The 11,948-nt window shown below is 36.8% G+C and overlaps 1 protein-coding gene across 3 annotated transcripts in view; it reads left to right on the forward strand.

Moving 5' to 3' along the window:
* The window catches only part of USP46 (ubiquitin specific peptidase 46), a 31,985-nt gene that overhangs the window by 13,337 nt on the left and 6,700 nt on the right, over window positions 1-11,948 (forward strand). For all 3 annotated transcript variants that reach the window (XM_085058968.1, XM_085058969.1, XM_085058970.1), the window contains 6 exons: window positions 387-600; window positions 2,826-3,055; window positions 6,526-6,602; window positions 9,903-9,986; window positions 10,264-10,461; window positions 11,119-11,197. In XM_085058968.1, coding sequence (XP_084915094.1) covers window positions 387-600; window positions 2,826-3,055; window positions 6,526-6,602; window positions 9,903-9,986; window positions 10,264-10,461; window positions 11,119-11,197 — 882 coding nt within the window. The remainder of the gene's footprint in view (window positions 1-386; window positions 601-2,825; window positions 3,056-6,525; window positions 6,603-9,902; window positions 9,987-10,263; window positions 10,462-11,118; window positions 11,198-11,948) is intronic.

Consider the following 11,948-nt stretch of genomic DNA (forward strand, 5'->3'; position numbering starts at 1 on the left):
GAATGAGTGAGAAGAGTGTTTAATCACTTGTTTATTCCCATAGAAATGATACAGATATAGTAATTTTTTCCATTGAAAATATTAGTCATTCTGCTACTGAGCAGTAAGATAGAGCCCAGGTATGGAAATAAATTTAATGAAATACACTACAATAAATATTTCTCTTACAAGTGGAAACTTTTACTTTGTATCCTAGTTAATTTAAAACACCATAGTTTTTTCCATGAAGTGTTACGAGGGATGTGGAAATATATTTCTACTGCAGCTACTGCAGCTATATTACAAAATGGCTGGTTTGTGGCAGCAACAGAAGTCAGAATTTGAATGAACAGCTAGTTTTATTGTGATGCACAGGGATTAAGCTTGTTTTTAATTTTGCATGGCAGTTTGGGAACACCTGCTACTGTAACTCCGTGCTGCAGGCATTGTATTTTTGCCGGCCGTTTCGGGAAAATGTATTATCATACAAGGCCCAACAGAAAAAGAAGGAAAACCTCTTGACTTGCCTGGCAGATCTTTTCCACAGTATTGCTACTCAGAAGAAAAAAGTTGGAGTTATTCCACCAAAGAAGTTCATATCAAGGTTACGAAAAGAGAATGGTAAGTGTAAAACTGAAATCCTCTAAGGTATGCATGTATTGATCAAAAAAGCATAAATAAGTATTGAGCAATGTAATCATATTAATCAGAAATACAGGTTAGATTTGTAAATTTCTTTTAGTACTTTGGGGGATGTATCATTATTTTAGTAGCTGTGTACATGATATTATGTTTGAAATAACCATACCAGACTTCGTATGCTCTGGTGTGTGAATTAATGATGTTTTCACAGCATGGTGGGACAGACCTTACTGTAGAGTCAGCTGGTGCTGGGAATAGGGTGACACTGCTGTAATTTTTTAATTCTTTTTTTGTGGAGTATGGCAGAGACAAACAGTGAGGGCAGCTGGCAGTATAGAAACTGTGTGGCCTAGGAAGGCTACAGGCACCACCAACTCCAGAACATCCTGGAGGACAAGTAACTGGGTATGTGTGCAGTGGTCAATCGACTACACATCAGCTGCTGCCCTGCTTCGGAAGTGGTGGACACAGTCTTATTTTGTGAAGCATCAGACCCCTTTGGACCACTAAGTTGGCAATAGAGTATACCTAATCTTGTAGCAGTTCTGTCTAAGGGATATGAAGAACATATTGAGATAAAGAAGCTTGTCATAGCTCCATTTTGGCCTGGATTCATATCAGTGTGGGTGGTATGCTTAGAAACAGAGAGGCTTTGAATGAAGAGAAAAAGTATGAGTCAAACACCTGGAAGAAATTGCTTCCTGGTAACAGCATATAAATGGGCAGACTGTTCATTTCAGAGCAGACTTTTGAAATTGTGAAAAAGTTAACTCTGAGTCATCTAGTGATAAAGGCCCCCACACTGTTGGGGATCACTTTTAAAGACTGGATCTTATGTTTTCAGCTTTTTTAAATTAGGTTCAGGCTCAATGTGTATTACCCTGCTTATATGTCCAGGCTAGACATTACAAAGCCAAAGGTTCTGTACAATATTTTCTGAGGAAATCCATGTGAACTTTTTCAGGAGCAAGGGGATAAAAATACACATTTCTGGGAACACAGATTCTTTTTTCTTTGACATGGTGGGTAAGTTAAGCCTTTACTGGAGAAGTCTGTACTAAATCACCACTGGGAAATTTTCCTCTCTTCCTGCAAGCATTTTGTATTGCACAGGACAAGTCTCTTCTGATCAGATTGTGTGTGAAAAATGAGCTTTGTTAGGTGGTGTTATTATTACTGCTTGAGGTGAGCTAACCTTGACTGGCTGCTAGGTGCCCACCAAGCCTGTCTCTCACTCCTTGTCTCAGCAGGACAGCAGGAGAAGGTAAGATAAAAAAAACTCATGAGTTGAGATCAAAGAAAAGCAAAAATGACGTACAGACGCAAAAAAAATCCAAAGGAGATTTATTCTCTACCTCCCATCAGCAGATGATTTCCAGCTACTCTCTGAGAAAGAGGGCCTTGGCATGTGTGGGTGTTTCTTTGGAAGAGATGTATCTTAACAATGAAAACCTACCCATCTTTCTCTTAGAATTTGGTGATGAACATGAAGTCACATGGCATAGAATATGATTTTTGCCAGTTTAGGTCAGCTGCTTCAGGTCTGTCCCCTTCCTAACCTCTTTCACACCCAGCCTATCAGCCTTGGGGAAAGAGGAGGGTTGGAGGGACAGCCTTGATGCTGTGTGAGTGCTGCTCAACATCAGCTGAAACACTGGGACATCACCAACACCATTTTAGCCACACCTACAAAGCACAGCACCCTGTGAGCTACTGTGAGGAAAGGAAACTCCATCCCTGCCAGACACAGTACACCAGTATGTGTCAGCATCCAATGGAATCGGTTTTACCAGCCATGTGGCTTACTGTCAAAACTCAGTGATGTCCTTAAGTGTCTGAGAGACTTGGAATATGTGGATGGATGGAAATCAGTGCTGACTAGAGTTAGGCAGCAAGTGTCTAGTGTAAGGAAATAATTTAGGATGACTCATGTTCTTGCTTTCTTCATTGACTGTAATGGAGCCTACACACCCAGCTCCAGTGGTGTGTAACTTTCTAGACAGCTAAAGTTAGGTGAGAGGTAGTTTTCCCCCAGAGTTGCTTCACGGAAGCCAGGGTGACTGGCTGCAAAACTGTCCTTCTTTGGCATGATTCTAAATGCTTTGCTAAGCAAGGGCCAGCACAAGTATTTGGGAAAAAAATTAATTTTCTTTCTTGGAGGAAAGGATATTCAGCTGTACAAATCTTGACTCTCTTCTTCACAGATCTCTTTGACAACTACATGCAGCAGGATGCACACGAGTTTTTAAATTACCTGCTCAACACCATTGCAGACATTTTGCAAGAGGAGAAGAAACAAGAAAAGCAAAATGGAAAACTGAAAAATGGCAACATGAATGAAGCTGAAGAGAACAATAAACAAGAACTCACCTGGGTGCATGAGATTTTTCAGGGAACGCTGACTAACGAAACTAGATGTTTGAACTGTGAAACCGTAAGCATTGGGATAGATTTTTGTTGTTGTTGTTGTTGCTCATTAATAGATAGATACATTTTTTATATATATAAATATATGAATCTTTTCAGACATCTGAGAATTGTGGATATTCCTGTAGAATTTACTTCTTGAAGTGAGTATATTCTTTTCTAAAGATTTATTTTTCTAAGCATTACTTGGCTAATCTATGCCAGGTTTTGCTGTGCTAATACTTATCTCTACAGTTAAAATCCTTGCTAGTGAATCAATACCTTTTCTCAGCACTGTAACATTCAGAGAAGGTATTCACATCATATTCAATGAATAAGTGAAACGTTAAGATGAATTTGTGTTAATTCAATCTTAAGAGTGTGACTGGCATACAAACGCTTCATTATTAAAAAAAACTATGTATTTTCAGTTATGTCCCTAATATTTTCTAGATGAAGATGTCAGTTTGAAATCTCTTCTGTTTGAACCATAAGTAAAAATTAGTTTTAGTTGGAAAGCCTGATTGCAAGTTTCCTATTGATTACTGTTTTTTTCAAACACATGCTCCTACTGAGAGAGAAAAGAAATAATTTTTTACAATTGCTCCTGTGAGGTCGCATGAACGAGTAACATAGACAGGAAAAACATCTGCTTTGGGGACAACAGTGAGACTGACCTCCTGCAAAGGTTTGAATTTACATCACCTAGCCTTTGCTTGGTAAAGCAAAGTTGATAGGCATCAGGGATGAACTAGTTTTCTCAACTCCTTTGGCAGATGATGGAGATTGTGAAGGAGCTTTTGCAGGAAACTCCATCTGTCTCTAGGCTTTTTCCTGAAACAGAAAGTTTTTAGCAGTATCCAGTGTTTCGCTCCAAACATCTTGTCCTGGCTGCATGGTGTTACTAAGCTGTTGCAATTGTTGTTGCAGAAATGCTGAGAACTGGGCCAACAAATTGATCTGGCCTAAGAATAATGTACATTTACTCAGATCAGTGCTGCTACTATGGGCTTCCTCTAAAGAAAACACAACTTTAGATTAGCTGCATTAAGATGGGAGGAGGTGCCCAGAGAAGGTATCTTCAGACAGCAAGCTGAGGTTAAATATCTTTAGACATCTGAAGTGAGATAAGCCCTACCTAGGTCCTACCAGATGTGTAAAAGAACACAGTCTGATATTTCTAATCATAACGAATAGCTCTGTATGCCAAGAAAACAAATATGGCTTTTCCAGGGACTTGGTCAGAGGAGGGTGGTGAGGAGAAGAGATAACTATGATAGTCAACATGAAGAAAGCAAGTTGGAGCAAGTTTGGAACAAGCTTGTATAAGTGAACATATGAGAGAGATACTGAAAATTAATTATTTAATCTATTTAAATTATAAAACCTCAGGTAATAGCAAGTTAAAGTGAGTGTGAAGTTCGAATTCTTTTTAACTGACAAGCTTCTCTAAATGGTTGTGGCCTAATTCTAAATCAGTATCTAGTGTTTACTCAGAGAAACTGTAGTGAAGTGGGCATGTGTCCTTGGGTAACAGTGTAATTGCACAATTCCTTACTTGTAATTCAAAGTGATGAAGCTTTATGGAACAATATAGCTTGCCTGCAGCTTCCTCTGAATGCAGAAATACTGTATACTACTCAGGATATTTTTCCAGATTTTTTTCTTGGATTATTATATCTTGAAATCTTAGGAAAATAGTAAAACAGATTAAAAGATATTCCTTTGCTAAATTATTCCTAAGTAGTGCATGAAGAATTGTTCAGATTTCAGCAGCTCTTATGCTCACTTAGAGTGCAGTTTGAATCTGGTTTGCCAGCTGCCTTTAGTTTTAGTCCATATTATTCTAGCTCTAAGTAGCTCAGCTTCCCTTCCAGTAAACATTTGATGTACAGAAATCAATAACAGAATTCCTAGCTTCTTTGAGGTATTCACATGAAGCACTATACTTGCCAAGGACCTTTCCAAGTATTTAACCTCTCATAATATTCAGTGTGTCTGACAGAACTCTAGTTCCAGCTGTAGAGACACAATGTTCTCTGAAGCTTAGTTGCTTTATCTTTCAAATTTTAGCTGTATATTTATACTGCAGTTGATTGCTGCCAGTTCTGTGGTTTCCTGTCCTCTGTGGGTCAAATCACATCTCAGGGAGGAGTTTTTGTTTCAGTTCTGAAGAACTGCTGTTTGTTTCAGCTGGGGGTGTGTTATGTCTCTGTACATCTTTGAAAATATAAAAATTCGTCCAGCTAAAGGTGCTTCTCTGCATTCAGGTCTGATATGGGCTGCACTCACCAAGCTTAGAGATGCCTGACATAGCACAAATATGAGCTCAAGGTAGTACATAACTACCACATCCACAGAATTACAAAAATCTGAGCTTGAGACTTCTGCCAGAACAATGGATTCATCCACTCACAGAAGTTCCTGGTTTGGACTTCACTATTCTCCCATGTGATTTAGTTATTCTGAGGAAATTCTGTCCTAGGAGGCAAAATATGGGGTGTTCATGCAACATTTTATTAAAAAATTAGTTGTTATTAATATGACTGAATTCACATGCAATAAGTAATTCTGCAGTCTTTTGACTCGCTTGAAGTATTACAAGAATTATCCATTTGGATGATTTTTTTGTTAACATGACTTCACCTTTGAGGTTAAACACTCCTAGTGAAAATAATTTTCAAAGCAAAAATCAAGATCTGTTCTGAAAATACTTGGACTTAAATTTTTTAAATAAAAACTGCTTATTATACTTTTTCTCCTCTTGTTCTGTCAAAAAAAAAAAAAAAAAAAAGAGATTGGCAGTACCAAACTGATTTTGCAGAATATTATCAGAGCCATTTTTTTAACATTTTAATTTTTTAGTCAAATGTATTGACCAGAAACAATATCCAATGGGGAAATGTAGCTGTGTCAACCAGAAATATAAACCCAGCCTTTTGAATGCTCACTAAAGAGAAAGGGTGGTTTATTTAAATGTCTTATTTAGACATTTCATGACAGACACATATTTGGAAAATTTCTTCATTGCATCCTTAATAGTTGAAATAATTAAGTGGAATGTAGTGGAAATAATTAAAAGAATAAAATATGAATATATAGTGTAATATGTTATACAAAGGATAAGCAAATTTCTGGTCAAATAAGAAAGTAGACTGTGTTGCATAACAAGGAAATGTATGTAATGCACCAACCACAACTAATATAGGGGATGACGGTCCACCTTTACTGAATAGCAGGCTGTCATTACTGGCCCATGGCTGATGGGATTGGGTAAGTGGAGTAGACAGAAGTTAAATTATATGAAAGCTGGATTGGTAGAATTACTTATAAATATATTTACACTGAAATAGAAAAGAGAAATTAAAAGCATTGAAATGAATTATTTTTGTGTGAGAGCAATTTCTACAGAAATAAATATCTTTAGCATTTGCTAAAGATAAAAGCAACATTTAGATGTATGGCATCTCTGTTTTACATGTGTGTTTTTTGCAATAGGTTAGTAGCAAAGATGAAGATTTTCTTGACCTTTCTGTTGATGTGGAGCAGAACACATCGATTACACACTGTCTAAGGTAAATGAATGCATCTCTTTGGCAGACAGTTCTGTCTGACTGCTAAATTTTTCAAGTCCAGTAGGTATAGAAAAGTAGAATAACATTCAGTTTTGAACTTGTCCTCAGCAAGAGAAAAAGACTTTAAACCAGATATTTCCTCTAATGACAAAACACATATTAGTGTACTTTACTCACTTTCTCTTTCAATGTATGTGTTTGAAAGAGGAAAATAATTAATCTTTCAGGGAAAATAATTGATTGCCTTGTCATCTGGAAGAATTGCTGTAGAATAATAATTCACTTCAAAGAGATTTAAGTGTGCTTATCTTTAAGTTTCTACACAAGCGCTTTGTTGATTAAGACTTATGCGAATATTAAAAGTTAAATGTGTGTTTTGCAGAATGAGTGCTAGAGTCCCTAGAGGGCATAAGATTTCAAAAGTCTATTTTTCTATCAGAAATTTCTTATTCTGTGTCTCATCCTAAAATTATGTGGAGTCTTTTATTCTAAATTTCAGTTCTGTTCCTAGTACATTCTTAACTGTTAAAAACTTTAGAAATCTCTGCTTTGGAGATCAAAATAATTTTCAGTCTTGCCTGCATGATTATTCTGAGAGATTTAAAATATCCAGAGTTTTGATATTGATACAGTAAACCACCACCTGTTTTTAAGATAATATGTTGCTGTTCTAAGGTAATGATTATCAATCAGTCAAACTCCTTCAAACTCCAAAATTGCTATCAAGGTTGAAATTGCGTTTATCAGTTACTCTGGAATGCCTGGGAGGGATTTCTTGGTGTCTCATCCCAAGCTGATAGTTAGAGAAATAGAAAGACTGTGGGGTACTAACCATTTCCTGAGTCAGAAAGCAGTGATTTCTCAGTGAATAACATAACTGCACTAAGTATCTTCTATCTCACTGTAAAAAGTGAGCAAACTGGAGAAGCTTTGGAAAGCAGTGCAGTCTCTTTTTCTCTTGTAGTCTTTTTACCTGTTCATAGTAACTGATAGTTGAATCAGTGTTGTACTACAGGCTTTTGTTTGCACACTTTTGTGTTCCTCACTGTAGCCACTACCCTGAACTTGTCAGTATTACTTACCTTTCCCCGTGGTATTCAAAGACAGTTTGAAATCCCACTGAGCTGCAAGGACGCTGCAATACCTTTTGAGGTCCTGTTCAACATCTGTTAGAAGTGCTGTGTTGAAAATTCTCAACTGATGAAAGAGCTACTGAAGTTGCAATTATTTTAATACCTAACCGTTCTTCCACTCAAATTTTTTCTAATACTACTAATAATAGACACTCTAATACTACCACTAAATAAATAAATACTACTAATAATAAACAATACTAATAATAGATACTAATAACATCAGAATAACTAGTACATTTTAAAAGGAATTCAGAAACTCTTGGAGTTTAATTAATTTTCATGGGAGACTTGGCATAGAACAAAACAATATATCAAATTTCTACCATCTGCACATGTTTATTCATGTTAGAAAAATATTATTTCCATTGCTTCACTTTGAGGCAGGAAGAAAACTAATAAATTTCTCAAATTTGTTTGCTTTTTTTAAATTGAGACTTTAGGCTTTGAAAATAAACTTTATACTCTTTCTCTAACAGCAGACCTAAAATTTTCACAAACATATTCTATTGAATCTTGCAACTTTATGTTCTCTGCACATATAACTCATCCCTAATGTTTTCTAAAGTTTCAGCTCTTCACTCATGATTTCCTGAAAGGTTAACATGTTTTTCAGAGGAATTGGCTGAATTCAGTTAATTTTGTGTTTAAATTCAAATGTGAAATCAGATATTTGAGATCAGTGTTTACCACTGAAGCAAATCCTTCCCAGTGGTAATGCTTTATCTTTCTTTTAGAGAAAAAATATACGTATGATCAAAGTTTAGGTGCAACTTATATTTTAAAAGATGTATTTTCCTAAATTTCAGCACTTTCTTATAAATGTTAAGACCATATACAGAAAATAAATCAGAAAAAGTATTCTCAGTTATTAAAAGTATTATGCAGTCATATAAAGAGCTTCTTTGTCATGCTCTGTCAACCTTAAAATTGTATGAAGTTATGTTATTAACTTCTAATACCTACGCCCTAGCAAACTATATAGTCTTCATCTCTCCCATCTACCCCTGTAGTAATGATGTCAGGAAGACATAATCATCCAGAATCTTCCCTTTGCCATGTAAGACCATTCTGGTGCTGCCTACTGTGAGAGAGCACTGAAGTTGCAGATTGTGTGCTTCAGTTGCAGTTGAAGTTGCAGATTGTTCTTCAGCCTCCATGCATATAAACTGCAATGGTAGAATGGGATTTTTTCGGGTCTGAATGGGTCTGAATTTACCTGGAGTTCAGAAGTCTGTCAGGTACAAGGTAGGTGCAATCAGTAAGACAGTTCTGTACTTCTGATATATCTGTTTAAGGACCAAATTTACAAGAAAACTCATGTGTTTAAAATGGAAGATAGGTGCTTATATCTACATTTACAGTTCTCAAAACACCTGCTCAGCTGCAATGTAACACTAGAGGTGACAAAAACATTATGGCTTTTTTTAAAAATTTTACAGCTAAGTGTTTTCAGGTACCTAAAATTCTGCTCCAAAGAATATCAGCACGGTGACTTTCAACAAATCTTTTCTGTGAACTGAGAGATGCTATCAAACCAACCTTCCTCTTTCACTTTGTCACTTCAAAAGCTCAATCCAGAAATATCTCCAAGTGTATTTACTTGATTAGGATTTAAAAAATTTTCTACCCCAGCTGCCTCTTTCCTATTTTAGAAAATGAAAAGGTACCATCTAAAAACTTCTGGATGACTTTGCAAAGTTTAGAGGATGCAGGAAACTGAGTTTAATTTATTTTTTCTGCATAAGAGGATTCAAATCTATCTTATGGAAGAACACCTTAAAATGTGAGCTATTTTGGGATGACAGAAGTGCACTTGAAGTTGCTTCAATTTACAAATAATTTTAAAAGAAACTTGATGGATTGGGTGACTGTACCTAAGTCTGGGCAGCCCCTTTATGTGTGAGAGACCAGATATAGGTCCCATTTTGAGATACCTGACCCTCCATTTGTATCATATGGAGGGCCTCAGTTCCTAATATAGCTTATCATAGCAGCCAAATACCTTAAGTCCATTTGCAAACACCAGTACAGTTGCTTCAGATGCTTTAGAAAACTGGACTGGGTGAAGATTTCATCCTGTGTGTCTTTTGTGTTCCAGTTCATCAGCCCAAGTGGGCCAAATGTATTCATATCCTTAAGAACTGATGATTGTATTTATTTACAGAGACTTCAGTAACACAGAGACACTATGTAGTGAACAGAAATACTACTGTGAAACTTGCTGCAGTAAACAAGAGGCACAGAAGAGGTAAGCAAAGAGCAGGCTGTTTCACCGTGTCCCTCCTGGGCTGTGACAAATTTACTTCTTGATCTTTATTTTGTTTAGACACCTAGGAGCCTTACCTCCCAAATGCGTTCTCTGTGTGGACCAGAGAACTGGCAGACAGTTAGTCTAGAAGCTACTGCTAGTTGACTGTTTCTATTGACAAAGTGCTTCTATAATGCAGACATTGCTTATTAAGGGAAGAGAGAATGGCTTTGAACTGATCAGGTGTTTATCACGTGCATTCTTAATGGTTTCACAGGATGAGAGTAAAAAAACTGCCAATGATTCTTGCCTTACACCTCAAGAGATTCAAGTACATGGAGCAATTGCACAGGTATACTAAGCTGTCTTACCGTGTAGTATTTCCTCTGGAGTTACGTCTCTTCAACACATCTGGCGATGCTGTCAACCTAGATCGGATGTACGACTTGGTAGCTGTTGTTGTTCACTGTGGAAGGTAATGGACTTCTATGTGTATCACAAGCTATTGCCAGACATTTGACAAGGGCAGGGGCATCCCTGACAGAATGTGAGTAGAGTGGGAGGCAGGTCTCAAACCCTGCTGCTCCTCTGACTTGCATGTGTCTTGGGCTGAACCTTTTAGCCAACCTCCCTCACAATAAATCGATACTTGTTTAAGAAATAATGTACTCAGGTCTTCAAAAGTCACAAGCTTGGTTTAAATTGATGAAACGACCTCTTTCCTCATGAGACCACTTAAAAATGTTGGGAGCCAGGACTCTGTGAGGGCCAGAGGCTGTCAGCATGTAGGCTCCCAAACAGATCACCTTGGTCAATTTTCCCCCCTATACTTAGTTCATAAAGTTTTAAAAGTGTTTGCTGCCTACCATGAGCAACTTGTTAAGTGTTCTGTAGGTTAATTAGCAAATGGTCCTGGCAGATGAAAACAACACCTTTAGCTGTCAAGTGATAAACTTTACAACAACTTAATGAAAAGGTGAAATGACTAAATATCTAGTGTACTACCAGAGGTGGGTTTACTACCTTTTTCATAACATTTAGTTGTAATTTCATAAAGAAATGTGTTTTACCAAAATGGACTCAACAGTATTTTCTAATATTTTGTGGTTTGGTCTTTTGTTTTGCTTTCTAGTGGACCGAATAGGGGGCATTACATTACTATTGTGAAAAGTCATGGATTTTGGCTCTTGTTTGATGATGACATTGTAGAGGTCAGTATGCTGAATGTCATAAACACAATTTTGTATTTATGTTTGCTTCTCTACTTGGGGTTAAAATTTTTATCCAGAATTCGGTAGAGATTACCAGTCTTCAAAGCCACACTTTGGTTGTCATGTAACATTTAGTTACGTGACAACTTCCTAACTCTGTTAGGAAGATTGTAAACAAAATTATTAATCCTGTAGTTTATGCTCTGTCAATGTCAGAGGAGTTTTTTATTTTATAGCAACATCAAATGTTTTTAATATCAGACTTTCAGAGTTGAATTTTCTAATTTAGAGTTTCTGCATGTAATAAAATCAATGTAATTCATTTAAACCTTATCACTTAGCAAAATTGAACTACGTAAAGCTAGCATTGCTGTAGAGTTTTCAATCTTGAAAAACAGGGAGGTTACAAGAAAGTCTGAATTGTGTTGTTAATCTGGGATTGCTTGAATGTGGATTAGAGTAGTATTTGTCCCACAGCTGTTACAGATTCTGTCTGAGCATTCTGAAGTTCATTCTTAAGCAAATCCTTTATGTCATTGTGGAACACTGGCAAAACTGAGGTCTTAAATCTGATTTCCCAAAAAGTAAGGAAACTAAGCACTGGGGGGTGCTGGATGGGGCATGTCTTGAAGAAGATTTCTGGGAATTTGAGAAAGATGGGATCATATTATTGCATTTATGTGCTCTAACAGTGTTCGCTGCTGCATTCCAAGGAGTCTCTCTGTTACTGGAAAGAGCCCAATTCAGTTAG

This window comes from Lichenostomus cassidix, chromosome 4, assembly GCF_008360975.1.
Source record: "Lichenostomus cassidix isolate B80296 chromosome 4, HeHo_3.0, whole genome shotgun sequence".
Classification (NCBI taxonomy): domain Eukaryota; kingdom Metazoa; phylum Chordata; class Aves; order Passeriformes; family Meliphagidae; genus Lichenostomus; species Lichenostomus cassidix.